Here is a 25,913-nt window from a genome sequence, read left to right as displayed (position 1 = left end):
TTGTGGCATATCAGACTAAAATGCTTATTAATGGGTTAAAGACAAGGTTCAGATTGTAAAACCATCCAAAAATTGAACATCCCAAAATCTGTTAGGTAAGATGTTCATCTTTTGCGAGAAAGAGTAGAGCAGTTGGCTCTTTAAAATATATTGTGTCCCACTACATAATAGTTCACTGGATTAAATGAATTTATTGATTTCTGCTTCTTTACTGACACACATTTATGAGCAGTTTCTTTGGCACCATAGCCACATGTCAAAGGTCATAACTTTCCTTCACTGTGGAAGAATAAAAGCTTTCAGATGGTGAATCCCTGAAATCCACACAGTGCTTTATATGTTCATCCATAGCACCTGCATAGAATGATTGTGATTTCATGACTTTATGTAAAATAAATAATAAAAATATGCACGCTAAAAAAATCTATCCTTATGTATCATAAATGAACTGCAGGAAACTATTTCTCTGCACACAAGGCAAGATATCTAATTTGCTAATAGGTATCATTATAAGATACATGGTATTATACTAGGCTTTGTTTAAGGTCATAGGTTATATTGAGAATATTTCGTTTTAAGAATATGATAAGCATTTCTCGTGAAGAATTTCATTGGACTTCGGTTTAGAAACAGTGCTTCTTTACTTTTAGAGCTGAGTCAAAGACATATTATACTTTCTGCACCGGAGGTGATACTGGAGGTAGATCCTACTGAGAGAATAAAATGCATTCAAAACCCATGTTCTGTGTTAAGAAAAGCATTTGTAATGTTGATGTTTACTTTAATGTCCTTCATTAGTGGTAGCCTATGGGATTTTAGGTGGATACTGGATATGAAATTCCACTGACGACGTGATCATGAAGCTATTAAAAAAGAAACTGCAATGGAATATAAAGAAGTTCAATCTATCCAAAAGAGAAGAATCAATCATGCTTTAAACAAAAGGTGGCTGACACTAGTTTTGAAGTTTTGGAAGTGTAGGGATTAGGATGCAGTAAATGCCATGTCTCTTGTTCAGTCTGTGGTGCTCATCTGATTGGTAACATGGCAGAAAAAACACCTTTTTTGGGGATATGTAAATTATTGAACTAATGTAGTTAGCTGTGATGATTTGAACTGGTGTCCTCTGGGATCCTACAAGTACTAGACCTGGCTTGGATATAAGCAAGAAGGAGTAGCTGGGATATGGGACTATCTGGGAAGGGTTGTCTCAACTTTTTGGAGCTATCAACTGGTAGAATAGCTCAGACCATCTCAAGAAACAACTGAGTAAGTCTGAGCTGCAGACTGTTTCTTGTAACTTCGTTCTGATTTAGAGTCATTGAAACGTCTGTGCTAGGTAAGGTGGAAGTTTTGGAATGTTAGCAGGGGTTGGCCCTGTATCTTTTTTTTTTTTTTTTCTTTCCCCTTTGGCTTTAATCCCAATAACAGGACTATTTCTGAAGGAATAGCAGAGCCTAGAGTTATGTCAATGGGAAAAACATCATTTTCTGAGAAGACAAATATCCTTCCTATCAAGTATCCCAAAACAGAGAATTGGCTGCTGAGCTTTATTTTTACATAGTACAGATGAAACCTGTGTTTTTTTTTTTTGTTTGTTTGTTTGTTTTTCAGTCAGGAATCTTGCTAAAAATACCAGCAGTCACCTTTCCTGGTCTGTTGATCTGTGCAAATGATGGTCTTATTCTGAGCAGACTGGTGGCACTGTCTGCCAGTAAACTTACCAAACAGTAATATCCCAGCAATATTGCAGTAATAATAGTAACAATAATATATAGCGCTATTGTAGGACTGCGGTTACTAAGTTTCTGACATGTTAACCTTTTGAATAGAAATTTGTCATGTCAATATCCATCTCTTTGTTATTAAATATCTGTGTCTTTTTAATAATTATTACTACTATTTCTTTTTATACAGTAGACTTCTGCAGGACTGCTTATCCCATTCACTCACAAATCTCAAGTAAAACTGCTTTTTCTGTATTTTTTTTTTCCACTAGGAAAGCATGGGAATGTCTATTTAGGGAGCAGAGACATAGGATTTGTTGGGAAGTGGTCTGTGAGTAGCTTTTTCAGTTGCTATTAAGATGTTTCCAAAGTTGGTTGTCCTGCAAATTGTGAGGAAAAATCCTGAGTTTGCATGCATTCAGCACGGCCTTACTCGCCTAGAGACACCGAGGGTGTTGTTGGTGCTGAGCATGTTGTTTGGGAAAGCCAAGCTGGGCCTGCCTTCCAAGCAGCTGCAGGCAGCTGTGGACTTGCCTTTTTCTCCTGCTCTGAATTGCTGAGGAGCTGAAGTGTGATCTAACACTGCCTGGAGAAACCAGCTGGCATCGAAAGCTGAAGTCAGCGAAAACAATGGCCTAATTACCTGGGGAGGAAGTTTGGGAGAGCAAGTGGGTGAGGTGGAGGTGTGAGTGGCCTCATGTGTCTAGAGGTCAGGAAGGGGAAGAGAAACGCGTTGGTGGGAAGTGACCAGAACTGGGGAAAGGTCTGCGGAGGGAGGCCTGGGGTTGGCTCCGTGTGGAGATCACCATGGGTACAGGGTGGGACTGGGAGAGCACTGGGGGGCTACCAAAGCCTGGCTCCAGAGAAATGGCAGAGAGGAGTGTGCCTGTCGGAGCAACTTGCAGTGAGGACCTGGGAGTCCCGGACTTTTCGCAGGCACTTCAGGAAGGCAAAGAATAACCTCGCAGTGAGGGGATCTGCGAAGGATGGAAATTGCATCACTGCTTCAACCAGGAGTTTCTGTGTTCTGTGCCACAACCAGGTTGGCCCTACCGGTCACAGAAAGCCTGTCATGATGTGCTGCTTTTTTCCTCTGTGCTTGATGTGAGGCTCTGTGTTTCGGTCTCTTGGAGCCGCAACAAGTTGGAGCTGTGCTTGCAGCACATGGGGTGCTGTGAAGGATCACTGTCATATCTTGGACTCCTAAAGTTAGTGATGTTTTGGGCCACCATCCGACTGTTTGTACCCAGCGGTAAAATTAAAATAATAATAGAACCTCACCTTGAGGTGTTGTGTAAGTAAACGCGTTTCCATTTGTGAAGAACTGTAGTTCAGAGCCCTGCAGAAAAGGCCATAGGGAATTTAATAACTCTGTCTTCGCGGCAGGGCTTAGTAGAGTGCAATAAATAAGGAATGAGGCCACACACTGCACAGAGAGGGGAAAACAAAATATTGAATAGTTGCTCATTACATGAACACTATTCATTTGGTGCCATGAATAGTAGGGGAAGTGTGATTGTGCAAAGTTGGATTGTTTGCTAAGGCACGTATATAAACAAAAAATGGACTTCCATGAGCAACTTCTTCATCAGTTTCCTGACTTCTGAGCACTTGAGTTTGCAAATTTTTGTCGTGTGTGTATACACACATGTGAGAGGCAGATAAACTGAATGCTACATTAGTTGGAAAGCTTGGTGGTTAGCTTCATTTGTCTAACGTGTATGTAATGCAGCAACAAAAGAAATAAATATACCTGAAAATACAAGTTTTATTTAGGCAGGGTGTCAGGAAAAGCCTTGTGATGGCAGAGTACCTGCCTCCTGCTACAGTTCTGAGACAAGTTAAATATCAGAACTGTCTGATCCAACCAAGGCATGGACTGGTGTGTCAGCGTGTACGTGTATTTAACAATAGCTTTAATTTTAGTTTAAAATATTTTGGTGAACAGTGGGTTGTTATTGCCCTGCTTTACTGACCAGTGAAGATCTGGTAGAAGTCTGTAGCAGGACTTGTAAACCTGCTGGTAGTATTGCTTATCACAAAGTAAGCTGACTTAGGAAGCCTTATAACACAGAACTAACAAACCCCACATTTGATTTATACTTTTGACTACAGTTTAAGCTTGTGTGTAGACAGGACTTGTATGAGCACTGAGCTGTATAATTCTCTAGTGTTTGTCAGGGCAACTTTTATTCTCTCTGTGATCTGATTCGGAGGGGAAATAGTGTTTTTTTTGTGTGTGTTTGCTTTGCTTGGTTGGTTGGTTTTCCTCCCCTGGTGTATGGGAGACAAGCTTTTTTTGTGGTGAGTGGTTTTAGGTCGGTGCCAGAGAGAACTGTGAACTGCAGTGCTGCGAAGAAATTAGCACCTGTGGGTCGCACCTCCTCCTCTATCTGGTCTGTCCATTACTTTTTAAATTTTTTCTCCCTCAAATATTTATGCGATGCTCCGGCTTATAGCCTAGAGCACCATGTACTTGCTAGGCTGTAGATCTTATCTGGAGGCACAGGGTGCCTTTCTGAAAATGTAGCTCACAGTGTTCATGACTTTCATGACTAGAGAGCAGCCCATCCTTTTATTTCCCCCCCCTCTCTTCCCAACACATTTATGCAAAGTATCTCAAAAGCAGTGAAGTAATCAGCACTTTGCACTTTTGGTGCACCTGGATCCTGTTGGGGATCTGGCTCTTTGTGTGCCTTACCTTCTTTCTCTAAGGATGTTTTTCACAGGCATGTTCAGTAGCTGGAATTATGAGGAAATGTTAAGCATTGTTTTTGCTTACTTTAATTGTTCCTTACCCTATTATTTAGTTGTTGCCGTGTTTGCCATTTTCTTGCTTTTACCTAGATAATAGTTGCCCAGCCTTTCACAAACTTGTGAAGAGGAAAGATGGTGACCACCTGAAACAATAATATCTGCAGCAGAATAGCCTGAGAACTTTAAATAACCGAAGGGGACCGTTTCCAAGGCAGCTAAGTGACCTTTGGATCCCAGAAGCGGGCTATTCATAGAGGCAAAGCCTTTGTCCTGCTTTGACCAGTGGTCAGTGAACTCTGGCAGGCCCCTCGGCTCACCATCTTGGCCCTAGACTAGCAGCTGGTGATTGATTCATTTAACTGTCCAGATTCACATTCTTCTGTCAAGGACTTGTCAAGGAAGAAAAAGGTTCTGTGGAGGGCTATTCATTTTGCTAAAAGGAAAGGGATGCATTATATGATTGAGTGGATTACTTTTGGGTCAGAAGAGTTCCTGCTTCGCTCTGTTTTAATTCGGCCTTCAATCAAAGAGAGATTTAGTTTATCAGCACAGTGTGATGCTCATGAAGAGGGACAGATCATTTCAATTCCATCAGTGTGATAGGGCTTTTTTTTTTTCCCTCTTCCTTCCTGTGATTTCTTCCTTTCCTCTCAGGTTTTTTGCCAACAAGTAAATAGATTTTTGTGATCAGTTGATGTAACAGGGTCGAGAATAGTAATTTTTATCAACCTTTTACCTAGTTTTAATGTGTAAAATATATGAATATTGTATTTCTAACCCTTCCAATACCTCTCATATAGGTGGTGTTAAGCAATCCAGAAAAGACTAAAGCACGTAAAAGAAGATTAGTGAGTTACCTCCGTTTTAGATACAGAGAAAACTGAGAAGAGGACAAGTTGTACGGGATCTAATTAATAGATTGCTTACCTACAGACACCTCAGGCAGCTGTAAAGATAGTAGAAGATAGTATCTTCTATCTAGTACACATTTTCACCTGAAAAACAAAAGTTTGTTGTACAAACTCAGCATTCTCCAAATGGACAAGAGGGCCACCTCTCCATTTGTCTGATTCTGTTTTTAGAATCCCCGTTGTTAAACAGAGGGAGGTGTTTCGTGCTTTACAAAATTTGAGTCATGTTTTCAGTTTTGTAGTTAATGCACCCAGAAACTAACTTTTGATTTGCACTATGAAAGTATTTTGCCAGGCCCTTCTGTCCATCTTCCCTTCATCTGGGCCAGGTTTCCTTAGCGTTAAGATTTTTCTTTTCTTTTCTTTTCCTGCTGATCCTCTACATAACGTACTGAGGAAAGAGTGTTGTTGCTTAGCTCCTTCCACTGGAAATAGCAGGCATTTAAGAGCAGATCTTGCTAGTTAACCTTCTGCATCTGTTTGAATGAGCACGATGAGCTGCAGCAGATGAAATATGACCTTCAAGTTTCTTTCCCCACTCGTATAAACTATGTATTGTTTTGATTTGGCTTATTGAACGCATTATGAGGGATTTCTGATTGGCTTCAGGCCAAGGTGTTAAACTTCTGCTGATGGAAGAACAAATGCATAATGCACAAGAAAATACAGTGGGACTTCCCCTGTTTACTCTTTTCTCTTCCTCTTTTTGAGGGAAATGGGAGAATTTTGTATTTGTTGAGATAAATGAGTGGCTTACGCTATCTTAAGAGCACAAGAGATGAAGGAACTCTGAGCTAATCTAACCGTGCTTAGCTATTCTCTGTTACACTGCTCTATAGATGTGGCAGAAATCTGGGCTAAGTACAACATCTGTTGAGTAGGCCTCCTTTGCCACTTGCAGATATTATTTCATGGGGGCTTGGCGATACTCTTTTCATGTCTACACTTGCATTTCCCGAGGATCAGTCCCGTTTCTTGGAGCTTGGTTGTTTCAGGCTGGAGTATGATGTTTGGGATGGGGGTACCAGCTTCTCTGTGCTCCAGGTAACATAACCTTGGTGCCTGGGGTAGCTGTGACTCATGGCCCTGAGCTGAAGGTAAATAATGAGCCCTTGAAAATCATGGGGATAGAAAATGGCTTGTCAGTGTGTATTAGAGCACATAAGAAATCTAATAAGCAGAGGTATTACCTACTTAGTAGGACATCACTCTTGGCTTGTGCTGGGACCGAGCAAACTGGAAATCCAGCTCTTGCCTCCCACCCCAGAAGTCGACAGCCGTAGCAAGCAGCATAAAATAAGGGGTCACCTTATGAGGTGACTTCCTCTAAAGACATTTTTTTGTTTATTCTGCTTGCTTTTGATATGAGGGCTTTTATGGTAAATCCAGAATAAATTTGCAGATTATTTTCCAGACAGATAAGGGAGTGAAATAAATATACTTAGGGGGAAATACAGGCATTTCCATGGCATTGAAGGCAGTGTGATTTTCATCTGGAAGCTGTACCTCTGATTTGTTACAAGGTCCTGCCCTTCCCCACCTCCAGAAATACTGCAGATAAGCATTTAACTAGAGGAATTAAATAGTTTTCAGCAAACACACAGTACTGAAAATGCTTTTTGTTACTTTTTTGTTGATGTGTGAAGTTTTTTTTCTGTTTTTCCCTCTGCTGCTCTCAGAGCCGTTCTGAATTTTGCTGTTAGTTACTGTGCTGCACAGAAAGGCTGTTCCTGGGGAGGTCTCTGGGCTGTGTAATGCGGTAGGGGGGCATTTGGTGACAGGAATGAGCTGAAGGCGTTTGGTCCTTGAGAGCGGAGGCATCTCTCCTTCCCTTTCCCCGCGGGAATGCAGCAATGTTGACATTTGGAGAGGGGGCTGAAGGGCTTGAATTCTCAGCATCTCTCCCCAGCGTTTTGCAGTGAAATTTTATGTTTTATTCTAGAACGCTGCTTCTGAACCACTATAAGCGAGACATGCAGAGCGCTCATAACTCTCAGGGGTTGCGTTTCTGACAGCCTGAAGACTTGCAGCACCGCCATATCAGCTTACACTCATTCATATGTGGACGGTGTCAGTTTGCCACTGTAAGAAATGGAACCTCTTCCTCCGCCTCTCCCCAGATGTGAGGGAAGGCGCAGTGGTGGGCGGCAGCAGAGGAATGTGTGGGGCCCCGCTCCTGTCCTGGGATGCGCTCTGCAGTGCTGCCCGTGATTGATGAGCGGGGCAGGGTGAGGGGAAGAGTGGGTATTGCTTTCTACTTAGAGTCTTGTTTTATTTTAGCCAGAAATAGCATTTATTTATTTTTAAAGGTGTGTGACTGATAAATAGAGGTCTTACCCTCCTGCTGGCATCTGCGGTGGCATTCATTGATCAGAACAGGGCAGCTTTAGAACTTGCAGTGTCAGAGGCTTTTGTTGCATAGTGCTGAAATTGGCTTCTCTGTGTTTCACTGAGTAATTATCACATTTTCATTGATCTTTTTGGGGTCTGTTCTTTGAGGAACTTTTGAATCCTAGCAGTCAATCTTTAATTTTCTACTTCTATTCTTCTACCTGTTTTCTTTTTTTGCTGCCAAATGAGGATGGCTGTGAAGGGACATGTCTTTTGTTGCACAATCCTGCTTGTGTTCTGATCCTTCATGTTGTAAAGTGCAAAACTGTGCTGGATGTTCTCCGTGCAACAGTTGGGTTATTAAGCAGAACTAATTCTTCACAGAATGGCAACAACTCCAAAGAAAGGCATCTGTAGGATTAAGCACAGATACTGGAAGGCAATCACTTGGCAAACTGCTGAAGGAAAGCAGTCCTTGCAAGGGAGAAAGTGGTATGTTCTTTCTCCTGAATGCATGCAGCCACACAAGTTGAACGGCTTTGAAGCTGGTTAATGTGGCTTACTGTGTGCCTTTTCTGTACTATTTCCTGCGTTTCTTGTCTGAAGAAAAGCAGAGGGGAATTCCTTGATAAGTGCGTTAGCATTTATTGTGCACTTCTGTGGCCACACACTATTGCCTGGATGATAGATAAATCTGAGAAGGGAAAACCCCAGCTGGGAAGCCTTCGGAAGTGAAAAGATCAAGTCTCATGCTTGTTTACATGATTCAGTAGGGTGTATTAGTTGTACTATCAATAAACTATTGACTATACAGAACCACCTATTTCTAAACCTCAATCTTTTGTTTCTTTGAAAACAACGCTAGTGCTATAACTCCTGTGGTGATTTGCACGTCTGGCTTCATTCGGAAGGGCAGTAGTGCATATGTATCCTCTGCCATGTATTAAGCGATAGAGGTGGGGTAATGCACTATGTGTAGCCATGTGAATGGCTCATATATAGTTATATATATAGCTTATATATAGTTGTGAGAGCTGGAAAGTGCTGTTGTTGCAACATCATTAACTGCTTTGACAAGGTAAAATAGAAAGACTTGTGCGAATCGTTCCTAGACCACCTTCCTTCAGGTTGGGAGTCTTGATGTTTATTGGTGTGTTGCAGTTCTCCTGGAGCACCATCTCAGCCTGGCTCTAAGAGCACCCGATGGGCAGGATAACCAACTGGAATCTGAGGTGCTCATGAGTTAGTAGGGTGTCAGGTAGGATCCACCTGTTATTTTCTGTAGCATGTTGGTGCTGCCTAGGATCCTGTTTATTGTCACAGTTATGTTAATATGTCATGAATAAAAAGCTCTCTCTGTTCGAATGGTCAGTAGAAGGAGGAAATAGTCTAATAGTCATCCTGTCAGGTTGTACTTTTCTGCCTTTAAAAGAGAGCTTTTAGAAGGATAATTGTCCATTTCTGAGGGGCCAAATTTCTTCACCTGGTTTGATGTTCTTTTTAATATACAACAGACATTAATTATGAGCTCCTAAGCTGAGGCTTTCCAAAATTTATGGTGAGTGTATGCCACCTATGCAGCAAAAGGAAATAGTATATTTCAAAAAGTCGCATATATCCTGAATTCAGATGATTGCTTCCATTCTTGGAAAAATGAATTATCTTAGAGATTCCTGGTCCATTGTGATGCTTATTATAGTAATTGTGAATCCACAGGTTTTCTGTTTGTTTGTTTGTAAAAGGAGAACTTAAACAGCCAGCCACATGTTTAAATGTTGAAAGCCTGGTGTTCCATTTGATGATCTGTTCTGTGCCCAGGAAACAAATATTTACAAGACTGAATGCTTCTGAGAATAAATGGCAGCAGCAGGGCTTGCTTCTGCCTTCAGACATCCATGTAAGAGTGGGTTGCAATTTCAAAACTTCCTCACCAAAGGGTTCCAGAATCAAATACCAAATGCATTTTTTTTTTTTTTTCTCTTGCTTTTTTTCTCTGGAGCAGCCAAAGATGATGCTGTTTTTGAGGCCGTCTCCAGACCTTCACTTCTATAGAGCTCTTACAGAAGGTTTGTTTTTAATGAGGGAAAACAAACAAACTTGAAACATCAGGAAATTGAAGGAAAAGACTGTTCTCACTTCTTTGTAGGAGGTTAAAAAAAATTTCTTTTCCTTATCTGGTCAAGTTTTTTTCTCCTTTCCTGTCAACTATCTTCTGCATGCATCCATTTGGGTCCTCCTCTTCTCTTGACTTTCTGCAGTGGGATATATCTGCAAACCTGCCCTTAACACAGTTTCCCTTCTGTATGTGGAGAAGTCAGCATACTTTGCTATTTTCTGAGGGTACTGTAGGAAAGAAAGAATAAATCATGAATGCATTTCCCTAAAAACCTGTTCCAGAATAGTCCACTTGACTTCAACGCTGTCAGGAAGAGATGATATTACATGTGAAAATTGACGTAATTTGCTTCATTTTGAGAAGCTGATGGTTAAAACTGTGTTGCTGTGTGTGTGGCCAGAAACAGCTTTACAGAATCAGCCCCAGTCCGAGCGGTTGGAGAGCTTAGTTACATTCAGTGGGCATATTCAGACTTGGTTATTCCTGTACAGAGATTTTTAAAGTGATCATTTGTCAGCCACTGAGTTAGGAGCTTTAAAGAAAGGAGCAGGGAGACATGAAAGTGTTAGGGGAAACAAATGAGATCGCAGCTGACATCTCCAAGGGAACTTTTGTTCAAGAGTGCTTAGGCTGTTGACCTCTTTGCTTCTCCATTTCATTGCTTTTAGATTATAGTATTCCTTAGTACCAGAGAAATAGCGGCTAGTTTGTGACTCTGCAAATGCTACCTTTTTTTTTGGGGGGGGTGGAGGGTGACAGGGTTTCCATGGACATTGCTGTGCAAAGGTTTTAATGCACAGAGAAACCAGTTTGCTTCGTGTTTTAAAAAATGTGTTCTTTATATATGAAGTCCATCATTTATTTATTTATTTATTTATTCCCCTCTTACCAGAGGTTGGGGGATAATTCCTAGTGATCTACATCTTAGTTTGGAAATCAGTGTGTAAAATTACACTACTTAGGTACCTGCTAGCAAGTTAGCAAGAGTAAGAGGGAGGAAAGGAAAAACTAAAGCATAACATTGTTTCTATCCTTTTCTGTTCCTTTCTTTATTGCACCTTCCTCTCTTTGTTTAGTTTTGGTGGTAGAGCTAAGTGTATGGTGGCCTAGAAATAAATATTTTTACAATAAGGTGATCATAAGTTTTAGAGGAGCAGACAGTTTCCTAGATGTAATTGACTGGTGGTTTGTTGGCGGTGAAACTGCAGTAAACTGTGCAGTGGCGCTCACCCATTAGCTTAGGAATTAGGACTTGAAGATTTGACCAGAGCATGAATTGATGATAGCAGAAAGGCAGATGGCCCAAATCCTCACTCATTACCTCATCAGGGGTCTCCTTGGTATTTATCAGTGAAAGCTGTCTCTAATTATCCCTACATGTAGGACAGATTTTGGTCTCTTCAAAACTCAAAATGTGATTTTGAAAGGATCTCACAGACTAATTCATCTGAAAGATTTGCTTCTTGCCTACAACCTGCCAGTATTACTCTAGGAGTTGAAACGTGAGGAGTAAGTGGTGTGAAGGATCAGTTTTGTCTATAGAAAATGTCAGATTTCGTGACCAAACATGGCTCGTTCATTCTCTGTGCTTGGGTCTTTCACACTTTTTCTAATCTTGTTTTTCCAGTATCTGGCTTTTTTTTTTATTTTTATTTGTCTATGCTTGTGTTTTCTGATGAAGATGTGGCATACTTAATGTTCATTTAAAAAAAAAAAAAAAAGTTAAAAAGATGACTAAAACCAGAACAACCCCCTTTGCTCTCCCTCTGATCCTAATGGAGTAATATGTTCCATAGGTCTGGATTAATACATACATCACTTAGAGAATTGATTAGAGGTACAGTATGTTCACAATAAAAGGTCTCTTACTTCTAAGACAAGGCCCTGACTCAAAGCCCATTGAAATGGTGTTGCTGTGGGGAGGAATATTTGTCAGCAGTCTTAAACATCCCCTCTTTCTGGATTTGTTAACATATCTTGCATGGATGCTAATACACTATGCCAGGAGCTCCAAAATTTGTCATCCCATTTTGATGAGAACTATTCTTTGACTTACAAAAAAAAAAAAAAAAAAAAAAAAAAAAGGTAGGAAGGAAAGAGGAACTCAAGTTGTAGTAAGCTAGTGGCTCCAAAGAAACTAAATGCAACTCTGGATACTTTTGCAAAGCCCCAGAATAACAGTGATCACTGTAGAATATGACTGTATTTTGTACAAGCTGTAATTCCAATCCTCCTCCTTTAAAATGCCTGCTAGGAGATTCAAAATGTCAAATTTCAAAGAAAAAGCTTTGGGATAAGCAGATTAATAGGTGTTCCACACAATTACTCATAGTGTCAAATCAATGCAGCAGTTTGTATTATTTAACCTCCCTATTAATTGTACTGCTCTAAGGTAATTGCTTGAGACTGGATTCTTTTTCCAATACATTTCTGAACTGTCTCCTTCAAAACTGCTGCTATGGTGTTCATACTATTGTAATCGTAAGAATTTTTTAATATCAGTAAAGTCAAAAGGGACCATTTTCTTTTCTTCTGTTTTAATTTTAGGAATAGAAAATTGGTGTATTAGCTTTACCCTGGAAATATGTTTAACTTGAGAAATATCTGAGAAAATACACAGTGTAATCTGTTTAACAAATAGTGTAGTGATAGGCTAAATGTTATCCTGCTTGCTGATATTTCCAGTATACACAGCAGCCTGTAGAGTTTTTGTTCTGCATGTTCCTCAACAATGAAGACAGAACTTATTAAAAAAGGGAACATTATTTGCACTTCTGTGACCACTTTTCGTTTCAGTTTGGACTAGAGGAAACATGACTTGTTATCCATGATTCTAGTTTTGTCTCGAGTTCATATTTTTCATGCTAAAGTGTTTACCTTAGGAAGAAGACAAGTTACAGAACTAAGAGTGAGTTCTTAGTGACTGGATTGATAGAATAAAGGAGAGAGAGAAATTAAAGGTGAAGTATGAAAGTGAAAAACAGAACAGAAGGGTAAAGGGAACTCTTTACAGGGTACTCTTTACAGGGATGAGCACATTTCCAGGCAATTCAAGGGAATACTGCTTTAAAGTCATGTCTGTTTGCTGTTAGTATGTCATTAAAATCCAGGGATTAATAGAAGCAGTCTCTTTGTTTCACATTAAAAAGGAATTGGTTTAATTTGGGATTAAAGGGTGCAAAGAGCCGTTCTAGCAAAACTATTCCCAAGGTATCAGTAAGGTAAAGTGGAATGGTTTGAAGACTGTGGCTTCTCTGACTGTCCCAGTCATACTATATATCTGTATAGATATTAAAGTTGTTTTAAACCCATTCAATAATCTCTTATAATATATGTTATCTTTGGAAGTGAAATGATGTGGAAAAGCTTGTTTGAAATGCTTGGAAAGGCAATCAGATTTATAAGACAATTGGATTTCTAAGGCCATACTGCCTTTCTCGTACTGGATCTGTGTATGACTTACATTAGGCCAAGTGTATTCAAATCTGTGGATGCTGTTCTGAAGGACTGAACCTGTAAACAAGGCTTTCTTGGGTATCAGATCAGGATAATGTACAAACCCTCTGCTCTTCTACAAGTCTGCAGGGGTGTGCAGTGTGTGCAAACAGATGGAACAGGGTTGGTCATTATTCCTCCTCCCTTTTGTACTCCAGGTGTTGCTAAATATGTAAGCGAGAAAAAACATCTCTAGAGCTCTATAGTATGAGTACAGTGTGGTGATTGATTAATGTATTTGAGGAGAGGCACATGATGAGTTTATGGACACTACGTATGTTTTCGACTGAACAACTTCAAATCTTGAATTCTTACTTAAAATGTAAATAAGCAGGTTGATGTTGGCTTCTAAAAGCCAGTAAGGCTATTCTCCTCTTTCCCATGTAATTGAGCAGCTGTTGAGACATCAAAGAGGCTACCTTCTGTAGCTATTGATTATCTTGTCACATTTTTCTCTGAAATATTTTGACTCTCTTGGCTTGAAAAGAACGTAGATGTGGAAGGATGCTAACAGAGCTGTTCCAATACATTAGCTGTTGAATAGCAAGAGTGTACAAGTTGTTGTCCAACTGCAGGCAGTCCAAGTTATGCTGAACCTGTGGCACACCTCAGCTGTCTCTTACACCTTAGGGAACCTCTGGCTGACACTTGGGTTCTACAGAAGGGTTCTTCAGACACTGACTCTTTCTTACATACCCTTTTGTTTATGTACTAGCTTCATTATCTTATCTCCACAGGTTTTATGGCCTATTGATGTAAAATGTGCTACACTGATAATGCTCTGAAGAGCAAAGAAGAGTGAAAGAGAAGGTGGGAGGAGGTAGAGGGATGGAAAATTTCAAGAGCCTCTTCATACTAGTCTGCTCCGAGTAGTCTTTTTGCCTGGGGAAAACAGCAACATGCTATTAGATTCCAGAGTTTTCTGAGAGAAAAAAAAAAAAGTGCTTTGGGAAAGGGTGTTTACTGTGAGACCCTTTGGGAAAGGGCATTTAGTGCGAGGGTACAGTAAGAGCAGTGTCACTGTCCCCTGGGTGGGCGGGTAGCAGCCCAGCCACCCCTTTTGGTAATTGTTGTATTGCCTCCCTTGCCTGCCTGCACCTCATGAATATCTTTTCCTTTATCAAACTCATCTGAACTTCCTCCACTACAGCTAAAGCCTATTTCTTCTTTTTCTGTTTTTAGTGATTAATGAGAGTCATCGTTCCCTGTCCTCTCTAATACCTCCTTTATATACTTGTAAGGCAGCTGTTTCTCTCTTTGGTTTCCTTTCCCAGGACTAATGAGGTCCTAGCTCTTTTAATCATTCCTTGTGGGTCAGGTTCCATTTTGTCATGAAATCTAACATTTTTATGCATTATAATTGTAGATCAAACAAGACTTGATCAAAATTTTAAGGGTGGATGTAAGAAATCACCGTGCTTGTGGTAGCCCATACAGAATGCTTTTCACATACAGTTACTTATAACTGTACCCACAGTGCTCCATTTGTGTGAAATTCACCTCTGAACTGTACCCACTTACAGTTTATATGCACACACACACTTAACTGTATACACCTAACTACTTCATTTAATTTCCACTGACATCTCGTGGATAATTTGGCAAAGACCCACCCATCAGATCACTTGGTGATAGCCCCAGCTTTGTGTACTCAAACTGCTGCATCAGAAATGGGGAGGACATCTGCATGTGTGTAGGTTTGCCACAGCTGGATCTGTCAGTGTTCATGTGTTATTCCTGATCCAGACTAGAGTGGCCACCTGAGTGACATATCATTTGGAAATATGTGTCCATATAGCCAGCTAACAGGAATGGCAAAACTTTCGTAATCAGTTGTAAGCCTCACTCCTGCAAGGATGGAGGAATCACACTACACTCAAGGTGAATACGTGCAAGTTGGCTACAGTACTAAAATCTAATACACTATGTATTTGTTGCATTTTTTATCAACTGTTTCAGGGAGAGAGTATAACAAAAATTAGATCAAGAGGAGAAAAACACATTAAATTTATCACATGCTATCCTGAAACATTGCTCAGGAAATAGACGTAGCTTTTTCTTAACATACAAGCTTATTTTTCTCAAGTGAAACCTCTTCACCTGAGAATTAAAAAAGAAAAAAAAAAAAAAAGGTTTCATTTGCAGGTTAGGGCTATTGTTTAATTCTCAATACTATTAACACGTAAGTTCTAGAAATGGCATGATGCCATTAGGCACTTTTGTTTCCACCTGAGTAGCTCATCTATCTGAGTGGCCATTATCTCTTGAGAAACACACAAGTGTTTGATTTGAAGAGTTTCACAATATTTGCTGCAGTCTGGTTAGGTGAAACCCAATTCTCTGCTGCTGTTTCAGTTCAGGGGTTTTGTCTTCCATTCTTTCAATTTCTTTATTATACAATTACACTTCAGTCTTGGGCTAGTATCAACTGGTATGTGTGAAAAAATCAGCAAGATTTAGAAGTAATAAATACGTAGGTTGTTGGAATTTCTTTTGCCTTTCAAGAAGGCTCATTCAGAAAAAAACTTAGGGACATAAAGATCACGAGGCAGCCTTGACCTGCCCACAGCATCTGGTTTTAGTACACAGGTAGAAAGTGCAGGATGTAAGGGACCATCCAAAGTCATCTGGATTTGAGTTTGCATGAGCAATCTGCCTTCACTTAATTCCATGATTTCCTTCACTTAGGAGTGAAGGAAATGATTATTATTGTTAAAAATAATAAAGGACTGCTGTATTTTAGCACAACAAAAAAAAAAAAAAAAAAGAGGGGTGAGCATTTCATTAAGTCTTTGACTTTATTGGAACATAACTGTTAAATCTAGCTAAACCTGAATTTAAGTACAGTTTTCTTCTGTGTGTGCAGGATAGTTTTCAATACATGTATGTCATGGAAGACAGAAGCAGTGTTTCTGTAATATTTAATCACCGTGTGTTGAAAAGTCATCATTTGTCATTTGAGCCTGAGGATATTTGCCTAAGTGGTGAATGTGGGAACTCATACCTGAATTGAACTCTGATTCCCTTCTGTGTGGATAACTATATTGGCCAGAACTGGGTGTTTTATGCCATCACAAATATTTGTACTCAAAAGTAACTATACAAACATCTGCTCCCTTTACATAAATTGCAATAATTTTAAAAATTAAATATAGTTTATAGTAATTGAGTTTATAATAATTGCTTTCTTCCTCTGTGTGCAGCATTTGGTACCCTGCAAGTTAAAAAAAAAAAGGTGGGAGCACCAGCTTCTTGGAGTAACATTAATTGTTTTGTGGTTTTTTTTCGGCTATAAACCTGGGAACAAAATGATTAAATAGACTGGAGAAGAGGGGGAAACCTCAAATAAAAAGGCACTTACATTTATTATGTTTTGCAGGGTTGTTTTCAGGAACAACGCAAGTCTCTTGAGACTTTGTTTCTTATCCATTTTATAGAGCTCTGGCCTCTTAACAGCACTGCTTTAATGACTTGTTCTTGGGGTTCTGAGTTGGTATCAGCGTTTGCCATGAAAACAAGTCTGTTACAAAGAGGTCAGGTTTCATGAGACAGCAATAGACTTGTAAAAACAGATTTTACTGGCACAAATAAAGTCAGAGTTAAGAAGAAACCACAGCTTTGCGTAAGGAAACAAGATACAGAAGGAGCAAGTATTGAGCTAAACTGATAAACAATTTATAAATTGAGAATGATTGGGAGATGAACAAAAGTGTTTTTTTTTTGTTTTTTTTTTTCTCATAAATGACATTTAGTGATGTTAATGAGTTTTTTTCTGAAGATTTTGTGCCGTTCTCTGCAATTCTGACTTTTGCTGTCATTAAAGATTAAATTTTGGAGGCAATACCTCTGTCCTGCTCAGGTGGAAAAATGTTCTTTAGATATTAGCCTAAAATTTTTTATTGTATTTTCTAAATAACATAGTTGAGTCTGTTCTTACTTGCTATTGTAACATTGTTTTATTCTTGTATTATTAATTTTCTTGAATTTTGTGGAGTTCTTGAGAAGCTCTCTTCTGTCTTTAATCTTTAGCTGTAATGTACAGGGTGCATTGGAATAAATAATTATATATGTTTATGTGTATATAATATATATTGTAGTATTTATTATATAGGGCACACACACACACACATATATAAATAAAAGCCATATATTAGATTTGTATTCTCACACTGTCTTTTTAAATAATCTCAGTGCTATAAGGAAATCTTTGGTGTGATTTTATAGTTCCTCTAGAGACAAAACTTTTAGAAGTCTGTACAAGCTTTGCTTTTCTGAGACCTCTCTGCCTTGTCAGAACGGTCCTTTCTTACCTCACGGGCTGTGTGGTACGTCTGCACTGCACTGCACAGTGGCTCCAAGACTGCTGTTATGTTGATTTGTGCTGTTCTTATTATACCTTTATTACATTCCGAGAGATTTTATTTTGAAAGTTAAGCAGACTTGCTCAGCTTGCTTCATCATGCTTTCAATAAATAGGTAATGGATGCAAAGAACTATGCTACAGGGATTAGAATGGATGAGGAAGGGAGGAAGTAAGACGAGTTTGGATGCTTTTGTTTTGCTCTTCTGTAGTGGAAAGCTACAGTAGCGTTGGACAGCATCAAATTCAGCAGAAAGCAAATCCCCCAAGTTTAGAGTCACAGAAGCAATCTGGTATACATGCAGTTTGCCTTGCACTGAATCTCAGCTCTGTGAAATTGAACTTTGGTCTGTAGAAAAGAACTCTTATGTTTTGTTTTCATTCTGATGATTTCTTAGCAACCAAAAGAAAATATCTACTTAGGGAGAAAACTGCTCCAATGTTTCCTCTCCCTGTCCCATCTCCACCCCATCCACCCGTAAGGCTTCTGTTGCAGCTTTTAATGTATGTTGTGGTATGTTGTGGCTTTTTTTTGTTTGTTTGTTTTTTAATTAAGTGGTTAATTAGGACTTAACTGTGAGGTTTATGGATCTCTTACTGCTCAAAAGTGAAAGGAATAACTGAATGCACAACATAGGGAACTGGGTTAAATTCTGCTGGTGAGTGAGTCTGGTTCTCTCTGTGGTGAAGGTGGGTAAGTAGCCAGCTGTGCTGGGGCTGTGGGGACCTGCTGCCAAAAGCCACAGCCAAGCATGGAGCTGATCTTAAGCACAGATACCAGAGCATCTCTGCATGTGTCCTGGTTCTCAATCACATTTAAGGTGCCAGGCCTGGATTCCAATGGCCGTGGTGGCAAGTGCTTTCAGGTGATTTTGCTGGAAAGGGTGGTTTGGTAGTCTTGTTAGCCAGCTTTTTTGGGAGGGCTGCTCACAACACTGCAACACTTGGATTCGGCTGGTATCATTAGGACTGTTCATTCCCATAGTGCTGATGGAACTACCAAAATGCAGTGGGAAAAAAGAAAAGATTTATTCTGACCAGGGGTATGAAATAGCTATCCTAGTAATAGGAATCTTTGACTTACATGGTTAAGTCAGTGTTAGGAGTTAGTTTGTGCATGGAGGGGAAAGCAATCAAGTGATGGCACGTTTCCTTCACACTCCAAAATGTAATTTATTGATGCTATGCAGGAGTATTAAATTGTGGGGTAGTGCTGGTGGGAGGAAGCATTCATTAAGATGCTTGGTGTGCATCAGTGCTGGACATGCACCATATACAGCAGGGCATTATTGAGAACACCTTACAGCTAATATGATATAAACCAAATTCAATTAATAAACAACATAGAGGAATTCTTTCAACACAAAACTTGAAAGTTAAGAGATGGGTAACTTACTAATATTGTCTGCTACATTGTGTTGTTTTAGAATTTACACGAGAGTAGAAGTTTACTCTAAATCTGATTTTAGAAACAAATTAGTATCATGGAGTTTTTACAGAGATTGTGCCCTGTGCAATTACAGGGAATGTGAATGCATGTGGAATTATTCATGTTGTGAGGTATCCAAAATGAGTTGCTGCTGAATAGATGCTCTTTGTGTTAATTATGTAGTGAGCAGCAGTAAATAGAGCAATTAATTAGAGGCTTTTATATTCCTTTCCCTTCAGCTTTTATTTCCTGATCAATTTCTTAGGTGCCTGTTAGATGGCAGGTATTTATTGATCTGACATTTCAGCTGGCTCAATTTTGCTCCTTTTTGGAGCAAAAAGGAGTTGGCTCAATTTTAATAACATTTAATAAATTTTAATAATATTTTAATATATAAATAAATTTTATTTTTTTTTTTTTGTAAAATTGAGTTGGTTCAGTTTTACTCCTGAAGTCGTAAGTGCTTGAAATTTTATAGGGAATGTGTGTTCACTTGGACCTTTGGGATGAAAGTGTTGGTTAAAATTTTGAGATTGTTGTAGGGTTTTTCTGTTTTTTTTTTCTTTTTTTTTTCTTCAATCAAGTCAACTTGTCCAACTCTGCAAATGCTTTTACTGAAGTGAGTGTTATTAAATGACTGAAGTATGACTGGGATTCAAGTGTTGTTCCAGAAATTTTCTATTGCAGTCAGACTTTTTTTTTGATGAAGTGTAGTGGGACCCAAGGTTCTTGTATCAATGTGAATTGCAATAGTTTAATAAACAGGTATGCTTTTTAGTTGCACACCAGTCAACTTGTTCACCTCATTCTATTTGAGAGATTCATGGTAATTTTGGTTGATATATATATATTTTTAAACCAAATTAAGTTAAAATAAAATTATTTTTAATATACCTGCAACCAATGAAAACAGGTGTTGAGAAAAGTTTATAAGGTAATTAGACCAGTCTTTCTTTCCATGTAGAAAAGAGGACTATTTGAAGTATTTTGGAGTATTCTTTCAAGTTGACCTATGATCTGGAGTTTGGTTTAGCCAATGTTTTTTCCCCACTTGACTCCTTCAACTCACATCTCCTTTTATTTTTAGCCATTTCTGCATTTGAAGTCCAGCCACTTTCAGCTGAGGTTCAGGAAGGTGGAGTAGCTCGATTTGTCTGTAAAATAACAGCAAACCCTCCTGCCGTTGTGACATGGGAAGTGAATCGAACAACTTTACCTGTAGCCATGGACAGGTAAGTAAACTTACACGTTTTAGAATGTCATTTATTCTCTGTGATAATTTTGGGCCTACTACAAGAATAAAATCTGAATACTTGCAATGACAGTACATTAAAAAGGTTCCATCTGTGTAGTATGTTCACTACTAATGAGACAGTAATAGTTGTGTGGTTAGAGTCAAGAGCACAGGCCAGTCACTTGCTGTTGTGTGTGCAATAAACATAGAATGAGAGAATGTCCATTGACCTGTGAATTGTTACTCACAAATTTTACATGCAAGTCATTCTTAGGAATGGGAATTGCTGTGGGATACAGAAAAAGAGGACTTTTTCTGTGGGGATAGTTTGAATTAGTGGGATTGTTTTCACAGGTGCAATGTAGAAGAATTGATGCTGAACCTGTGGATATTTTTTTCTTTCCCTTTTTGTTTTTTTAAGACCCTATGAAGAACGATGTATGTAGAAAACTGAGTTAAAACACTTCATACTAGGGAAATTCTGCTCAGGGAGACTTGTATTTTGAGTTCATTAACTTGAAGCTTATAGCCCGTTCTGTGCTGGGTATTCTCCCTGGCCAGACCACGATCATTGAACCTACTCCCATCCTTCTTGGCATGTAACTTTTGTTGAACATGTTAAAGACACCTAGCATGCAAAGGAAGGTGAAAAGAGAAACATAAAAGTTGAAAGCATAGGTGGGTTTATTGGAAATTTTATGTTTATTAGGCTACAGTAGCAGAAATTGCTGCCAAATAAACCCACCAACTTGAATAATATGGACATGGTAGCTGGCTAAAGAAGGCTGGGATGATTACTTTTGAGGATGAGAAAGATCTTCTGGCTAAAACAGATTCTTCTGCTCTCATGCTGGTGTTAGTCAGGGAATCGCGCCTGTAGTTGAGGAATGGAGAGAGGTGAGTCATGTATAGAGAATGTTTTTTAGTCTCCAGCCTGCTGTTCCAGGTCAGTGTAGCAATGGCTATTTATAAACCAAATACTCCTTTCACTGGTGGAACATTTATCTACATTTCTTTTTTGTTTCTTTGACAGAATAACCGCTCTACCTACAGGAGTTCTTCAAATCTATGGTGTTGAACAGAAGGATGCTGGGAACTACCGATGTGTTGCCACAACAATAGGCAGTAGACGTAAGAGCACTGAGGCAACACTGAGTGTTATTCCAGGTACTCAGCATGTGAGATTTTTCCACAATATTTTAGTTGTCCTAGTACTGTAGCAAAAACACTTAATTGCATTGAAGGGCTGTAACTGCCCTCTGAACCACTCTGCAAAATCATAATTTTACTTATATCTTGTGGCCAAAATATTGTTCGATATATATATATATATATTTTACAGTTACTGAAATATGTATTTGATGTATATTTAACTTTAAGCATCCTTTAAAAATATATATAACTCAGCTTTTGTTTAATTGCCCTCGTTTTCTTTGTTCTTTTTATTTATTATTTTTATTTTTCTCCAAAGCTTCAGATTTGAAGCCTTTTCACAAGCCAGCTATTATAGCTGGTCCTCAAAACATTACGGCATCTCTTCATCAAACTGTCATACTGGAGTGCGTAGCCACAGGGAATCCAAAGCCAATCATCTCATGGAGCCGGTTAGGTAGGTCTTAAAATTACAGCATACAACATTCAGCCTGTGGAGAGGAAGTGAAACTGGAAAGAAAGGATTTCAGCAATTATGTTACTGTTCTGAGGCTTCATGTAGTAAGCAATGATTTGTAGGTTAGGGTAGGATAAGTGAAACGCTTTGTCACGTACTTCCATACTGCTGTAGAGAACCCCTGAGGTTTCCTGAGGCTTGCCTGCTTCTGTTATCAGTCCTGAGTTGCCCCCAGTACATTATGGACAAGGTGCCGGGTGGGGCAGTGACCTCCAGGAACCTGTGAATCGGAATAGAATCACTGGTAAATTAGGGCAGATTGGAGAGACTGCATCCTAGAAAACAATCCTGTAAATGTTTCTCCCCCTATTCTCCTTAGAAGCGGCATGTGAATGGGATTTGGACTTTGTATTAATGGGCTGTTCAGACCCTGGATTGCCTTAGAGCCCAAGTAATCTGACTGGAAGAGGAAAAGAAGAGAGGGAATGCAATAGGAGTAAGAATGTTCATCACTGGAACCTCTTTTTGCTATGCAAATTGCGTGTTTTCACGTCTCCTTTATACATACCTAAATGGGAAAGTCAAGACTATAAGTTTTCCTACCTTCTGTTTCTAGAAGTGGGAGAAATAACTGTGTTTCCTGGTTGATTCAGCAGCTCTTGTGGACAAACAAGTTTTATTAAAAAAAAAAAAAAAAAAAAAAGTGTGACAGTTAGCTTAAGGACTTTTTCCTTAGAAAAATAAAATATATGGTTATCAAATATGTTTATTTTATCCCCAGCATAATTCAGATGGAGGTGGATGATCCCCATAAGTAGTGATGAACTGAATCTTAGTGCAAGACAGATGAGGAGTGTAACTGGGAAAATGGCATTAGCTTTTAGCTGTGATGGAGAATATTAGATATATCAATTTACTAAGTGGAGTAACCTAACTGTCTGAATGGTCAGATAACTAAGAGTTAAGTGCAAAGCCAATACAAAATGGCAATCTCTGAAAACTCATCTGTGATTTTCCTTTGCATTTTTTGACCTTTAAACTCAAATCCATGCCATTACTATTTAGGCAACGTTATTCAGATGGGTTATTTGAGCAACTTCCTAACCATACTTCTCCCACTGTCTCAAATAGACCATAAGTCCATTGATGTCTTCAATACTCGTGTCCTTGGAAATGGGAACCTCATGATCTCTGACGTGAAGGTGCAGCATGCAGGCGTGTATGTCTGTCGAGCCACTATTCCTGGCACACGAAACTTCACAGTAGCAATGGCAACTCTCACTGTGCTGGGTGAGCCTGCTTTGACTTCTGCTTTGTTTCAACATCATGCTTCTGGCTCGAGCTGTGCTTTGTAGGGGGTTGGATTTAGGGAGGTTGCCAAGGTGAAACAGATCACAGATCTGTGGCTGCATTCTTTTGTCTCTTGACTCACGTGAGATGCGCCAGGCACTCAACATTTGAGTTATAAACTAATAGTTCATTTGCACTTAGAGAGAGGCAGGTGCAGTGTTTCGTCTGGGAAGGCTGACTTCCAAAACAAAATCTAGTGACAAAGTAAAAATTTGTAATACACCTATGTGAGTCATTAGCAGTTTGTTGTAGACTGGAGTTTGATTTATTGTTTGTATTTATAAATGCAAAATCAAAAATGTGTAGCAGTGTTGCTTTTTTGTGGAGGGAGTATGTGTTTTTAAACATGCTTTTTTCACACAAAATGAGCTTTCTGCATGGGTATATTTATGCTTGAGTGGTCTGAGGAGAGGGGCTTGTGTGTGGTAAAGTTCTTTCTTAGTCTGACTGTCCTGGCATTTATGTGGGCTTGATTGTTTTGCTTGTTACTTACCTGTAGCTCCACCTTCATTTGTGGAATGGCCAGAAAGTTTAACAAGGCCTAGAGCTGGTACTGCTCGTTTTGCCTGTCAGGCAGAAGGAATTCCTGCCCCCAAAATTTCATGGCTGAAAAATGGAAGGAGGATACACTCCAATGGCAGAATAAAAATGTACAACAGGTAAGATATCCATTGCTGCATGAGAAGTGTGTATGAGAGATGTGACTGTGAAGAATACAGTTCTTATGGAAGGATGAGATTCCAGTAACAAAATATAGCCAAACAAGATATAACTCATGTAAACAAAATTAAGTGTAACATTATGGACACTGCACAGGCAGAAGGAATGCATGTTAGCCAATACCTAAAATCCTCAATGAAGATTTTGTGTTCTCTACATTACCAGGGAGGAAACTGAAGTGGTTTCACAATGGAGTTACTCTAGATTTACAGTAGTGTAGTACAGACCAGAATCTTGCAAGTTGTTTGAGGCCTGTTTCACTCCTGTATAGCGAATAGCTCATATTAAAGACTTGGTTAAGAAATAACAACCCTAAGGTTATGCTATTTGCAGGGAGCAAGAGATTTACAGGCTTATTTTCACTGTGCCTGGCTTTGCAGGCCTAAACACGAATACTGACATGGCAGGTTTTGAGTAACACTATAGGTTGCTAAATTTCACAACAGCACGTTAATTTCTAATTGAAAAGTTTGTGAAGTACAAATCATCTAAACTCATGAAATAGAGGAAACGTAACTGTTGTTGCATTCCATAGATCTACATTTATTCAAGATGTAAGCTTTTTTCTTTTTTTTCTTGTTTTCCTTTTTTTCTTCCTTTTGGATTCAGTAAACTGGTGATTAACCAGATCATTCCTGAAGATGATGCCATTTATCAGTGCATGGCTGAGAACAGTCAGGGATCAGTGCTCTCCAGGGCCAGACTTACTGTAGTTATGTCAGAAGACAGACCCAGCGCACCTTACAATGTCCATGCTGAAACGATGTCAAGCTCAGCAATCCTGCTAGCGTGGGAGAGGCCACTGTATAATTCAGACAAAGTGATTGCATACTCTGTGCATTACATGAAAGCAGAAGGTAAGCACTTTAATTTAATGTGTTTCCGTATACTGTTATATACTTACATGTAGTAAGAACTTGAATGTCTGTCCAAGAGGTGCCAAATTTGAATGGCTCATGACCAGGGCTTCATCAGAGCATAACAGCATAAAAATCCATATTGTAACCAACAGAAGTGCATGGGCAAAAATGCTTTAGCCAAATCATCTCGTTTGTGGGGCTGATTGGCCTTCCAACTCACCTTTGTTTCATCATTCCAGTGAACAGATTTTGAAGTCACCAATGGGCTTTAAAAGTTGGGACCTCCCTACTAATGTCTAGGTTTCCCTCAATTTGTCCTCAGGGGGAAATTCTGCCTAGCTCTCTTCCATGTGTTTGCTTGGCTAGGAAGGACAGAACATATACCAGAGTCCTGGAGGCTTACATAGTTGAAATTTTCACTAGATTCAGCTCTTCTGTCTATATCCCCCAGTTCTTGTGACTTTACAGATTTCCATGTGTTTTGGAGGAGAATAATTGACATGTTATTGGCTTTAGCTATTATCGCTTAGAATATTGACTTAGTGAGAAAATTTGCTCTCCTTTCACCCCTTGCTCTCCTACAGTGAGAAATATACAAACTTTCAAAATATGTGGAAATAGCTGTGAACTGTTTACTGTAGCCTCTTAAATATTATATAAATTCCTATGTAACAGGGAATGGATAATTACAAGAAAAATGAATAACTAGACATTTTTAATCACTTATTGTTATGCGATTCCTTTAAGTTAAGGAAATCTTTAGGGTGATAGAAAACAGGCATTGTTCTTAAGTAAGAGAAGTGACTGCCGAAGGACCTGAAATTTTGTTTGGTGTGTGGCTTAAACTAAGCTGTAATGCAGCTCTGTTTTCTAGGAGGACTGATTTCTTTTTTAATTTCTATTCAGTAACTAGTTTATTCAAGGACAGGACTGCAGATGCTCAGCTCTGTGTGGAATACCAGTCTGCCATCTGCTAAGCAGAGGACAGGAAGGACAGCTTAATTACTCTAATAC

General features: G+C 39.2%; 1 protein-coding gene across 1 annotated transcript in view; it reads left to right on the top strand.

Annotated features, from left to right (window-relative positions):
- PRTG (protogenin) overlaps nucleotides 1–25,913 on the top strand; it is a gene marked incomplete at both ends in the record, with an annotated part of 78,950 nt that overhangs the window by 12,994 nt on the left and 40,043 nt on the right. Inside the window, 6 exons of the mRNA XM_084293652.1 lie at nucleotides 20,214–20,358; nucleotides 21,394–21,527; nucleotides 21,832–21,969; nucleotides 23,101–23,259; nucleotides 23,819–23,978; nucleotides 24,649–24,896. Coding sequence (XP_084149778.1) covers nucleotides 20,214–20,358; nucleotides 21,394–21,527; nucleotides 21,832–21,969; nucleotides 23,101–23,259; nucleotides 23,819–23,978; nucleotides 24,649–24,896 — 984 coding nt within the window. The remainder of the gene's footprint in view (nucleotides 1–20,213; nucleotides 20,359–21,393; nucleotides 21,528–21,831; nucleotides 21,970–23,100; nucleotides 23,260–23,818; nucleotides 23,979–24,648; nucleotides 24,897–25,913) is intronic.

This window comes from Netta rufina, assembly GCF_964035555.1.
Source record: "Netta rufina genome assembly, chromosome: 11".
NCBI classification, from domain to species: domain Eukaryota; kingdom Metazoa; phylum Chordata; class Aves; order Anseriformes; family Anatidae; genus Netta; species Netta rufina.
The sequence above is the reverse complement of the archived record's forward strand: the minus strand, read 5'-3'. Positions and strand labels throughout refer to the sequence as shown.